At 45.8% G+C, this 13,856-nt stretch overlaps 1 protein-coding gene and 1 long non-coding RNA gene across 7 annotated transcripts in view; one reads left to right on the forward strand and one right to left on the reverse strand.

Annotated features, from left to right (window-relative positions):
• Positions 1-13,856, forward strand: part of LOC144770238 (uncharacterized) — a 1,037,372-nt gene that overhangs the window by 620,117 nt on the left and 403,399 nt on the right. The gene's annotated exons all lie outside the window — the stretch shown is intronic.
• Positions 1-13,856, reverse strand: part of RNF157 (ring finger protein 157) — a 626,725-nt gene that overhangs the window by 173,000 nt on the left and 439,869 nt on the right. For all 5 annotated transcript variants that reach the window (XM_078654581.1, XM_078654580.1, XM_078654577.1 and 2 more), the window contains one exon: positions 6,642-6,753. In XM_078654581.1, the coding sequence (XP_078510707.1) occupies positions 6,642-6,753 (112 nt within the window). The remainder of the gene's footprint in view (positions 1-6,641; positions 6,754-13,856) is intronic.

Raw genomic sequence — 13,856 nt, forward strand, 5'->3', positions numbered from 1 at the left:
CGCACAACGACATGACCTCAACATCAACCCCTAAGCCGACGACACCCAACTGATCCTCTCCCTCACCAAAGACCCCCTCACCGCCAAAACTAACCTCCACGAAGGAATGAAGGCTGTCGCCGACTGGATGAGAAACAGCCGACTGAAGCTGAACTCGGACAAGACGGAGGTCCTTATCCTCAGACCCACCCCGTCGCCCTGGGATGACTCCTGGTGGCCCGCTGCACTAGGAGCACCCACTACACCCACCGACCACGCTCGCAACCTAGGGGTCATCCTCAACTCCTCCCTCTCCATGACTTAGCAGGTCAACGCCGTCTCCCCCTCCAGCTTCAACGCCCTCCGCTTGCTTGGTAGGATTTTCAAGTGGATCCCCACTGAAACGAGAAGGACGGTCACCCAGGCTCTCGTCAGCAGTAGACTGGACTACGGAAACACCCTCTACACTGGAGCCCCGGCCAGACTCCTGAAACGGCTCCAACGCATCCAGAAAGCCTCTGCATGCCTGATCCTCGACATCCCCCGCCGCAGCCATATCACACACCACCTGAGAGACCTGCACAAGCTCCCCATCAACAAGAGGATAACCTTCAAACTCCTCACCCACGAACACAAGGCACTCCACGACACAGGACCAGCACAACAGCCGTCTCAACCTCTACATCCCCAACCACCAGCTCTGCTCCGAAGACCTCCCCATCGCCACCGTCCCCCGCATCCGAAGAGTGACCGCCGGCGGCAGATCATTCTCCCACCTCGCCACAAAGACATGGAACACCCTCCCCGTCCACCTGTGGCAGACCGAAGACCTTCTAACCTTCAGGAGTTCAGGAGACTTTTCAAGACCTGGCTCTTTGAACCGTAGCAGCACACCCTCCCCACGCCTTGAGACCCTGTATGTAGGGCACTTTATAAATGCTGATATTGATTGATTGATTGATTCCAGAGACCTCATTAGGAAGGCAAAAGGACTCTGAATGGTAGGGATCAATCCCCATGTGTGCAGTCAAGTGTGGAGGACCATACCATCCTGCCATGTGAGAAGGTCTGTTCTGCATAGGAGAGGAAGGGGCGGGGAGAGTGCTGAGTGATAACAGACTGTGCCAGATCATCCACACCCAAGTCCAGGGCGATCAGAATCAGCTGTGCTTGATCCTTGCACACTTTCTGAAGTACCTTCGACAGAAGTGGGATCGAAAAAGCATACAACAGGCCCTGACACCAATAGGACTTAAGCATCCGCCAAACAACTATTCAGAGGGAAGTCCATAAGGGAGGATACTTTCTTTTCTAGGTTGTGGCAAAGAGCTACACAAATGGAAACCCAATCTGGAGAAATTTACACCAATCTGGGATGCAGCTCCCACTCGTCGTTCTCCAAGTGAAAGGGGACTAAGAGCATCAACCATCACATCAAGGTAGCCTGGTAGGTGAGCAGCTACTGGAAAGATTCCTCTATCGCTGCATCCACTTCCACAGGTGACTCTCCTCTCAATATAGGGCCTACAATATCACAACCATGTCTGTTGATATAACAAACAAGGGCTAAAATGTCAACTCACCATAAAATTTGAGGGATGCATACACTTGTAAAAATATGAATGAACCGACTGTGAGATCTGAGCTGCAAACCTCTCCTAATTCTAGAGCCACTGCAACATCAGGCACTAAAGTGGCCTAATCTGTCATCTGCTGTGTGACACCAACAGAATGTATGAGACTTAGCAGAACACAAAGCCTGCAAAGCCACTCTCTCAGCCAGAATTAAAAATCTTGAAATATTCTCCTGGATATCTGTGCTTTTCTTTTGAGGAGGAAAGACCTTCATGACTGTCCTGTGAAGAACTGCCCTTATGACAGTGAATCCCTGCATCTAAGAAAAATAGGACTTTTGGACATTGATGGTAAAGACAAATTGATGGAGGCAAGTCATTGTCTGTTGAATGTGTTCTCTGACCAGCGCCTGCGAGTCAGTTTTACTAGTCAGTTGTTCAAGTCTGGAAGTGTATGGCCTAATAACCGTTGCAGTGAAGTCAATACAAACTCTAGCACTTTTGTAAAGATACATGGACAAGACGTTAGTTCAACATTAGAACAGTGAGCTGATCATGTTGTGAACCTCAGTTACCATCCTAGGGTGGGTGGCGTGTGGGAAGTGATGGAATAAGAGTCCTATAGTCCAAGCGACTATGACCAGTCTCCTGCATTCAGGGCCAGTAAGACTGGACTCTGTATAGCATCTTGAACTCATACTGCTAAATGTATAAATTCGGAAGGTGCAGTTCGGTCTTTCTTGGGAACTAAGAGGCTAAGGAAATAGAATCGCATGGCCCTTTCTTCTAGGGGTATCGCTTCTTTGGTAGTTTTGTTCAGCAGGGCAAGGACGTCCATGCTTAAGAGCACATCCTGGTAGAATAAGGGATAGGAAGGTAGGATAGCCCTTGCGTATGACTCAGCAGTTTTTTGTGATTACTTCCCAGTTAGTGGAAACATGGGAGAACCCCCTTCCACCAGAAGGTGATGATGTTAGGGTGTTTGGGGGAAGTCAGAGAGGGGTGGAAGGACAGAGCCTGCAGAGAAGGACAGAAACTATAGCTGCTGCTGTTGATGTAATATCCTAGATAACTTCCTACCCCGAAAGCAACAGCATAGGTACTGAGGTTCTGGAATGCTGAGAAGGTGGTCTCAACCACAAGAGTCTGTATATTGTTGTTGAAAGAATTGCACTAAGGAGGCTTGGCCCAATGCTCAAGCTGTAGTGCTACCATTTTTAAAGTGCTCCAGGGAGGAATTGACTTTCTATATTAATGGCTACTCATCATTAAAGGGTATGCCCAAGAGTATGGCTTGGACATGAAGAAGCCAGTGGAATGTATCCAAGTATGCCAACGCAGTGTGACAGTTGTGCACATGGATGGGGCAACAGTGGCCATAGAATCTGGGCCTTATTTCAAGATCTGTTTAGCTGAATGTAATCTTTCCTGACCAGATCGTTTAATGGCTTTTTCATATGGTCTGGCAAATGTATCGCTGTGTGTTTTGCAAGCATGCACAGCATGAACATATCAGTGAAGGAGGCAAGTGACTTTCGCAGTGCTGAGGGCCAGTCTGCTAAAGCAAAATATTTTCAGCTCGGAGAATCAAGTTTTATCAACACTATCAGGATGAGCTGTATTTAAAACTTCCAAATTGTGCTTTGAGGAGGACGATTGGACATCAGCCTTTCTAGTGATGGTTGAAAGTCAAATAAAAAAAATGAGGATCACCCGGACCAGGGCAATGACATCTGGCTATCGTCTGTGGACTGCAAGGACTGAAAAGGAATTCTCCTTGACAACCAGGACAGGATATTATAGGGCTACACTGAAAGGAAGCAAGGATTTTAGCACGGAGGAGAAAGGACGCAAAATCACAGCCAAAATGATCAACTTTGCTGCCAGATGGCAATTCAAATCCCTCACTGCTTTTTGTGCTACAGTTACAGGGAAAGACGAGTAAGGGCTGTCCCCTTCTGGTAAAGTAACTAGACCACTTAAATTGTGTATGTTCATAATGAAGCCAATATGTTTATTATTAGGGAGAAGGATTTTTTTGGTCTTCAAATCATTATCTTTCTTTGTAAAACATGTTATTCTTTTTGGTTACACATACATACAAGCAATTAAAACATAACTCCTCAATATGTTGCCATTTTCTGGTGCTATCAGTCACATTACATTTTGACAGTTTTTATATTGGCATTGTGTTCAGTTGTGACGTTTCCCCACTTTATAACTGTTAGCAAAGGTATTACCAACTCATCAGCTATTCTTGACAGTGGAAATGTCCAGCCTGGTGCAGCATTTCAAGTTTTCCCATATCTATATCTATCTCCAGCTAGATGATATCATACTTCAGAATATCTGGCTTTAGACATGCACCAGCCGATGTTCTAGGTTATAGGTCCCTCTTGTAATCGAAGGGAATGAATCCCTCCCCCAGTGGCTGCTATCACCAAAGGCAAATGCCCAGGCAGACTACTCGTGCATTCAGATCTATTTCTAAATCAGTTCCCCTTCTGAACTTTCACTGCAACAAAGACCAGAAACCCTAGAGCCTCGGCCAGCCCCACAGCATAAGTATAGGCTTACCTTGCTGTTGACAGCCTCTCAGAGACCTATCAACTTTCGCCCAACCCAACTTTAGGAGCTTAAATAAGGTATAGTATGATCAATGTAAAATGTTGAGTAGTATCAACCTAAAGCCCATTCTAATTGCGACTTCTCAGGGTACCAGCATGCCTCCCCCTACTCTGCATCCTCCAGGATACCCATCCAAGGATCTTGCGCCCATCTTTCCTTGAGTTTAGTCAGAGGTCGGGGCAATTATTTTGTATAGCTTTATAGATCAATGAGGTTGCATGTTTTAGCAGAGGTTTGGATGAAACCTTATGCTCCAGAAGTTACTTGTCCTCCAGCCCCTGCAGCAACAAGGAATATTTCGTCTGCATGGGTCTAACCTGCATATACTCAAATCTCTGGGACTCTGCCACCTCAAATTGCAACTGAAGGTCTGCAATAAGAGCGTGCCATGTGCTCTCCCAACGTTGCACAGTTTGAATATATTAATCTATGAAACTCTCGCAGACCCTTCTGATCTTTAAGGATTTGGGAATCCCACAGGGAGATGCACATGGTGAGCCAAACATGCCAACCCATATCTCGGGTAGCCTGTTTCTATATTTTTATGACTGAAGCTATAGAAGTGGGCAGTGTTTGGAGCGGTCTCCCCCCATATAATTCTTGCGGATAACCCAGAGAAGGCAATTGCTCTTCTGTCAGCCATAAATGAGGGCTCCTGCTGTATGCAGAATGCCCAGTCAATTATTGTCACCAGCTGCGCAGCCCACCAATACATTCTCAGGTCGGGCAGCACGACACCTCATTCATATGGACCCCTCATTAGAATGCGGAGTGTAATTTTAGGCGTTCCATCGTCTCAAAGCAGTGACCTAATCATGGCATCGACGTACCCAAAGAAGCTGTCCGGGACCTCATCAGGTGTGCTTTGCAATATATTTAACTTAGGGAGGGTAATAATTTTATATATTGAGAATCTCTCCAACAGTGAGAGAGGCAACTGTCTTCACTGCTCCGTATTTGCTTTATAGTCATTGAGACCCCGACCTAGGTTATGTTATATTAACTCCTTATGGTCTATTGTGATATAGATCCCTACATATTTAAATCCCTGTCTCAACCATTGTAGGGGGCATGTCCAATCATGTGGAGTTTCCCAGTCGGTAGGTGAGTAGGCTCTGAGTTATGGCAATTGACAGTAATGCCTGTACATAATGGACATGTAATGAGTATGTCTAAAACTCTCATGACCAAGTGCAGGGGGTCAACTAAGTACAACAATATGTTGTCAGCGTATTAGAAAATGACATTCTCCCACTTTAGATCCCAGCGAAAGCCCCTCACTCGGGCGACCTTCCTCACCCATTCTGACAGTTGTCCCACTGTAAGGGCCACAGCAGGGGAGACAGCAGGCATCCCTCTGGCATTACCCGACCGAGCCAAATCCCCCCTGAAATCATGTCAACCACCTGTACCGTGGCACATGTGCAGGTACACAGCAATCAGACCCAAAAACTAAATTCAAGGCCAACCCTCATTTTCTGTAGAACTGCCTTCATATAAGACAATTCAAGTGAATCAATTGCCTTTTCAGCATCTAACCATTGCAGCACAGCTGGTTTTTGCAACTCTATTTTAGTCAGTACCCCATACAATCAACAACCATACAATTAGCGAATATTGTAGTGGGCTCGACTGATCCAGGGATCCAAGAAATTTGTTTTTCAAACAAGGGATACAATCTATTGGCCAACACCTTGGCCAGTATTTTGTCCTCCATGTTAAGTAAAGAAATTGGCCTGTATGAGGAGCACTGGTTGACCAGACCCTCTTTCTTATGAATTAAGACAATATGAGATATAATCCGTCAGTCCATGATGTGGATTCATTAGTTTACTAAGCCGTAAGACCTGGAGAGAAAGGAGTTGGCGGGGCTGCGGGAGGAAGGTGGAAAGGGCACAGTATTTATCTGCTTCAAGCTGCAGCCATGAGTTGTTCTGTTTTGAACTAGAGAGTGGACATGCTGTTACACAGAATATGTTATACTATTTACTACTAATTAAAAATACATACATTATGGACAAAGAGAAGTAAATGGAAAGATCCAACCATCTGGAGAACCGAGGTTACGTTATGTAATGCCATTCACATATTCGAAATAAGTTGAATAGGAGAACGAGTAACCGAAATGTCACCCTGACTAGGTTAGCTAAATAAGCTGCACAGTTGACTGTTGTACTGGCGCAATTACTATAAACATGCAAGCACGTGCAGTTTAGATTGAAGGTTATTGAAAGTCATTCAAAAGCACTGATCAAGCTCTCCCTGGAGCCACTTAGCCATCCAAGTTTGATTGAAAGAAGTGCAGAAGGCTGAAAATGAAAGGTGGAAAATCAGTTGCGTTGATCCCGGATTCCCACACATACATATGAAACTACCATACTAACGGGTAAACTTCCCAAGCCTCACCATTCCTCAACCCTATGAGACATGCAAAACAACTAGAACAAAAGCTTCCTTTACCTTCTGGAGAAGTGATGGTGGAGGATAGAGGGGTACCGGTGCACGATGAGTGGCCAATAGCTCCAGACGAGGACATAGTTAGGTTCTCACTCTCTGGTGTAATGCCACACTCCTGTGGGAACACACAATGAGACTGAGATAAAGGCAGATAATTACAGTCCCTGTTAAAAAGTGAAAGCCTAGGATTGAAGTACAGGTCAAAGGTGCAAAATGCCTCTCTCTGCTTGTACAGAGACAAGCTTTCTTATTTTACATACTCATATTGCACAAGCCTACTATCTAGTGTTGGGTTTAGAATATTAAAAGTAGTTAACTTCAACGTGTAAGTTTTATTTTCGATAATGATTTGTGAGCCTATAGTTGACACCAGCAGGCAGACTCACCCTAGAATACTTTTTCACCCATCTGAATACATGCAGCTGCTGGTCTGCGTGAATTATGTAATACTGATTGAAGGTAAGGAAGTACAAATTTGACTGCTTTCGATCCATAGAGGAGGTGGGGTGCAAATGAATCTACAACATGGCACGGGCAAACAGCTGGTTACTGGTAATACTTTCCCTTTTGTAGCATGTGCTGCTGTAGATCATATGCTCTGCGCAGACGTGAAAGCCGTACCCACTTCCTTTGAGGATGAGGTGCATGAAAAACAGAAGCAGTTGTAGTATTTTTGTTTATCACACTGTTTAGTCCACTTAGGCTACCTTTTTGCTTCAATATCCATACAATAATGCTTTGCAAATGTGTGCGTTTGTGACTTGGAGCTGGTTTGCAAATTTCCCTGAATGGAATAGTGGCAAAGAAGGCTTTGGTAGTTCCATTTTGGGAAAAGAATGTGATTGTACAATGACTGTAGGTTGCATATGAGCACACATACAGCAGATTTTAATGCATTTGGCCATCTATCTTGCTATGTCACCCATGGAAAGAAGTTGTCCCAAGTGTGCAGGAGTAAAGGAAACAAACAGCTGTTTTGTTTTCCACAGAGGCTTGGATCTGTCAATGTAAGACTCGAGTGTTCATTCGACATCTAGTGAATGCTGTGTCCTTCCTGCTTTGCACATTAGATTTGGAAATTTAGTGATTTGATTAAGATGGAAAGCTGATAGAAATATTGTCCGAAAACATGGATATTTATGAAAGACTATTTTGTATTTGTCGACTCGAAGGAAAGGCTCTTCTAATGTTAGCGCTTGCAGTTTACCTCCTCTGATCCAGATGCGATACCACCAGAAATTCTTCTATGTTAGAACCTGTAGCGAACAGAGTGCAACTCTCAAATGGCAGATCGCGAGCTTGGCTGCAACAGAATTGAGATCCCAGTGGGTACTCAAGTCCCAGGCCCAGGCCCAGCTCCCTACTTTCCTGGACTGGCCCTCTAACTGGTCTAGGCCCTTTCAGACCCAGTTCCGCCCTCCTTCTGCTGACCTCCTCTCTGCGCTCTCGCTCTCCCTCGTGCTTCATTGCTCTTTTCCAGGTTTTTGTGCCCGTTTGCGCCTTTCACTCGTGCCTCTTTGCTCTTTTCCAGCTTTTGCCTCTTTTTGCCTTTTACTTGTGCCTCTTTGCGTCCTTGCTCTTCATTGGCCTTGTTTTGCTTTTATGTATGCCTCTTTGCTCCTCTCTGCTTTGACACCTTTTGCCATCTCTTCAGTTCCCCTTCCTACACCCCTTCTGCAGCACCCTCACACTTCCCTCTAAAGCATTACTTGTTCTCCTGTGCATCTTCCCACCCTCGCAAGCCCCACCCACGTACCAGGACCTTTTTAATGGCAGCCGCAGTGCGGCCACGCAGCTGGTGTGCCAAAGGCAAACACATCTGCACCTGGACCACGCCCTGCGCTATGAACCCTGGCCTGTTGACCCCCCAGAGGTACACTTCCGCTGCACTCCAAGCTCTCGTCAACAGATGCTATAGGAACATTGCTCCTACTTACCACGGTAGGACAGTTCGCAAGCTGTACCTGCTATTTCACCTGCAGCTCCATGCCCACTCCTACATCCCCAACTCCTCTCAGACCACTCCTTGCACTATACCAGTCGATCGATCACATGCTCATTCCTTAAGAAGTGCAAGGACATAAACAAATGAACTTCAAACTCCAGACCAACGAAAGAACAACCATCAAGGGAACCCTCGTGGACCACACACCGGGACGTGAACAAGTTTCACAAAACTTATTTCAGACCTCATCGCCCTCCCTTGCCATTGACTCCAAAGAGTACAAGCTCCACAGCGACCTCAATTTCCACCTAGATGACCTCATGGACCCCAACTCCACAGACCTCCTCGACTTCCTAAACAACATCAGACTCATCCAAGTGATCCACGACCTCACACGCTGCAGGTCACATGCTCACAGGCCCATCTTCACCTCCAGTGACAGAATCACATACAGCCACACCACTCAGCTTACCTGGATGAATCACTTCACAGTACACTTCAGCATCACCACCTCATAGGTCCCCCACCCAGGAAGGCCCAGCAAACTCGGCCACAACTGGAGCAAAGTCACAAAATGGAGCAATACACTCCCATCCAACCAGCCGGAACCCACCAGCAGCCTGGACCTCAGTTACAGAAACATCAACAATATAGATCACAAACTGCGCCAGCACCCTCGCATCGTTCAAACACACCAGACACAGAAGAACAAACAAGCAAACTAGCAGGTACACTGAAGACCTCAGGGACTGCAAAAGCCTCTGCAAACAGCTAAAGAGGAGATGGAGAACCAGCAAAAACGCCACCGATAGGACCACTGGCAAACTGCGCTCAACCAATACCACCACCAACTGTGGGAAACAAGAAAAAAAGAGCCCACACAGCAAGAATCAAAGCTAGGCCCAACAACAGGGCAGGGCACTCTTTGCAATTATCAAGGAATTCTCCAACATCCCAGTCAACGTCACCCCTTCACAAGAACTCTGGGACAGTCTTGCTGACTTTTTCCACGCCAAAATAGCCATGATCTACAGAACCTTCGACCCTCAAGCCTAACCTTCTGACTTCATCAACCACCTCACCACCAGCATATCAGTTATGCAGCTAACTGACTGAGGCCAACTCCACCACCAGGACACAACCTCCATCATGAAAACAGTACACTCAGGGACCCCTATCGATCGATGCCCTCACAACATCTTCAACCCTGGTGGGCCCAAAATCAGACTCAAACTCACAACCACCATCAACACCTCTATAGCAACTGCCATTTTCCCAGAAAATTGGAAACACGCAGAGGTCAGCGCCCTCCTAAGGGAACCTTTGGCCAACCCCAGCAAACTCAAAAACTACCATCCCACCTCACAAACCGGGTTCCACAGCAACTAAAGCACTGAAACAGCCCTCATCACAGCCATGGACAACATCCATGCCATACTCGACTGAGGTGAAGCAGCTTCTTTCATCCCATTCGACCTCTCCACAACATTAGGCACCCTCTCACACCATACGCTCGTCACCAGACTCCACCACATTAGAATCCAGGGAGCAGCACTCAAGTGGATCACCTCCTCCCTCACAGGAAGAACCCAACAAGTACACCTCCCACCCTTCACGTCCAAACCCAAGGAAATCATCAGCAGACTACAACAAGGTTCGTATCTAAGCCCCACTGTTTTCAACACATCCATGACACATCTGGCCAACATCATCAGATCCCACAGACTCAAGATCATCTCTTACGCCGACGACATTCAAATCATCCTCTCCCTCTCAGAAGATCCCACCAACACCAGGAACAACTTCCATAACTGTACGACTAGCGTCACAGACTGAATGAAGGAAAACTGCCTGAGGATCAACACTCACAACACAGAAGTGCTGATCTTCAGAAACAAGATCTCGTCCTGGGGCTCCTCAGAGCTCGGCCCCACACCAACCCCGACTGAGTGCGCCATAAACCTCAGAATCATCATCAACAGCAAACTTACCATGAACTCACAAGTCAAAGCCATCCTATCCTCCTGCTTCTTCATCCTGTGAATGCTAAGTAAGATTTTCAAGTAGCTCCCCCATGACTCAAGGAGCACCATCACCCAGGACCTGGTCACAAGCAGACTGGACTATGGCAACGCTCTATGCGTGAAAAGAAACCAACCTCTTCCTAAGACTCCAGACCATCCAGAACTCCGCCGCCAGACTCATCTTGGACTTCCCTCAACATACCCACATCTCTCCTCACCCAAGGCAGCTGCATTGGTTCTCGGTCGAGAAACGTTGCCTGTTCAAGCTCCTCACACACATTCAAGACCCTCCTACATCAATAACCACCTCCACTTCCAAAGACCCACCTGTGCTCTGCTTCAGGCTCTCTCTCAGCCAAGTACCCTATACACGCAAAAGCGGAGGCTGATCCTTCCTCCCACTCGCAGCAAAGTCCTGGAACAACCTCCCTCCTCACATCAGGACTTCCAGGTCACTGCTGGAATTCCAACAGCTGAAGACCTGACTCTTCAAATAGCACTCTATTCCCTCCACCGGCAACTGCTAGACTCCGTTTTCCCCTGCCTTGTGCATGGACACCCGCATGTGCTTTCCAAATCCACTAACATAACATAATATTTCAGTGTAACAACTATTTGTAATTCTTCCATGAAAACTTTGATTACAGGAATGGTCTAGAGATGGACTGTTTGTAAACAGGCAGCCATAGCCAACATATGAATGTGAATACATGTATACTATGCCTGCATCCTTAATGCAAAAAAGAGAGGGATGTCGTCGTATAGGTTAGCATTATACAAATTTCAGTCAAAGAATGGACAGAATGGTTTATTGATGTTCAATTAATTAAAATCACAGCATCTCAGCATGAATAGCAAGTATAAAATAAGACAGCACGTGTAAAAACAATATTTTATTAAAGAGGAAAATATCAAGTTTATGATCCCCTTGTGGGAGCTTAGGCTCTCCATTTACCAATTAGCCGACATAGCACATATAACTTCACCTAACAAGATCTTAGTCATGGGAACCGCATTGCTGCACACAGTTAAAAGTTTTCGCCTCATGCAGGCCCTTAATCATAGCAGCTCTAAGGTGCTTATAGCTGAAAGTGCTTGCTAGGTCCTTGCTGGAAAGTGCGGCTCAGAAATACAAGGTGCTCCATAATTAATTGGTTGCCAGAATAAGGTCCTTGACACAAATCTTTACTCATGGAGACCTCGCTGCAGCACACATTTTTGGGATAATTCGGTCTAAAATTGCTTCTTGGCTCATCATTACTGTGCTGGGCTAGAGTGCTCCGTGCTTGGAAGGTACGGCCCAGACAATCAAGGGCTCCCTACTTGGTAGGCCCTAAGTATAGGGACCATCATGGGTGGCTTAGACGACCAATTACTTCTTTCCCATTGGCTCCCACTGTTCCAAAGTGCTCCATGCCAGGAAGGTGCAGTCCTAAGAGGTCAAAAGTGCTCTGTGCTTGCAGGGGTAAGGCCATCATGGACATTTTGAACTGCCAGTTGCTGATTTCGTGAACTTTTAGAAGCGCCAAGTTAGCTGTTATGATTCTCCCTATAAACAAGTTAGGACAGCTGCCTAACATATACTCACATTTAAATTGCAAAATATTGGTCGGAGCCAGAAGCACCACAAGTGTTTAAGAACTTAAATGCAGATTGCGTGTATTAGGGACTCTTCTGCAGTACCGACCATCTAAATTGTACATCGTCACCCTCCTTACAACCATACCAATAACCCCTTAGGGCAATCAGACCAAAGCGCATTCTTATGAGAGTGTACTTTGCATGGTTTGGGAGGGGTGAACTCAGGTAATCAAGTAGGATACCCAAGGTTTAAAGGTTTGAGGCCCAGCTGCTGTGGGATTTGGTTTTAAAGTTACTGAGATCTTGATCCCATGAGATTATCTTTGCTTGCTTAATTAATAATTTGGCGGTTGTTCTCTCTGTTATGGTGTAATTTATTAGGTCTTCCGTACTCAAGGCCCTGATAGAGGTTGCCAAGAGCTTGCCTCAAAGCCGGGCTCTTGGAATTTCTCCAAGAGCAGATGTTTCATTAAGCCAATTGGGGTCATTTTCAAAGTTTGGCAATAAGAGACAAATATGGCCCACATAACCAAATCCTGCTTTGATAACTTAAATAATTGTCTTATTTGTGAGTGGCTAGTGCGTTCTGAGAGTGCAAGGTGATGACAGCAGATACATTGCTGTTTATCTGGTCACTCATAGAGGTGATCCTTAAACACAATTTCACCATATTTTAGTGTAGGTATCAGATAGTTGCCACCACCGTTAGAGTAGGGTGTTTGTGATTTGGAATGCATTGCTTCTCTTGAGTTGGGGAATCCTGCATGTTCGATGTTTTGCCATCAATCTCGAAGAGCGCAGCTGGGCTTTCTTGCCCTCTCTTTCATCAAGCATAACACTGAGGTATTTAAAACTTGTTACTCCTTCTAATCTGGACCCTCCGATGAACCAGGCACCATTTATTATCAGGTGTCTACCAAAGATCATTGTTTTCATCTTTTTTAGGCTGATGGTAATATTGTTTGTTTCACAGAATGGTTCGAGTGAATCCAGCTATCTCTGAAGGGAAGTTTAGGCCTTGTCAAGTACCACCATGTCATCGACATATTGTAAAAGTTGTATTTTCCACTTCAACAGGCGGGGCAGGCAGAACCTTGGTACTACTAGATGACTCTTCAAGTCTGCCATATACAGGTTAAAGAGCAAGGGGGTGAAGATGCAGCCCTGTTTCAGTCCTTTATTCGTGTAGAATTTCTCTGAGGTTGCCCAATTAGCTAATAATTTGACTCTTACCCACAAGTTACTGTATAGCGATTCTATTGCCATCAGGAGGTGTGATGGCATCTGCCATTTACTTAGCTTTTTCCATAGCCTGCCTCTTGGGATGTTATCGAAAGCATTTGTGAAGTCAATAAATGCTGCATTAAGTGGTCGAGTCTTGGAACGCATTGCTTCCTCAATTAAGCAGGGTAAGGTCAGAAAATTGTCCTCAGTGTGACTGTGCCTTTGGAATCCAGTCTGAAACCATGGGATCAGTTTTCTCTCTGTAGCCCAGTTTTCCAGTTCTTCATACAGAAACCTTGCATAGCACATTCATTCCACATCCAATAGTGCTATCGTTATGAAGTTTGCGGCTGAAGCTTTATCTCCCTTTTTATATATGGGTACCAGAGTTGTGCCACCAAAAGAGCTTGAAGTAGATAAAGCATCCTAGGTAGTACATTAATG

The sequence above is a fragment of the Lissotriton helveticus genome, chromosome 7, assembly GCF_964261635.1.
Source record: "Lissotriton helveticus chromosome 7, aLisHel1.1, whole genome shotgun sequence".
NCBI classification, from domain to species: domain Eukaryota; kingdom Metazoa; phylum Chordata; class Amphibia; order Caudata; family Salamandridae; genus Lissotriton; species Lissotriton helveticus.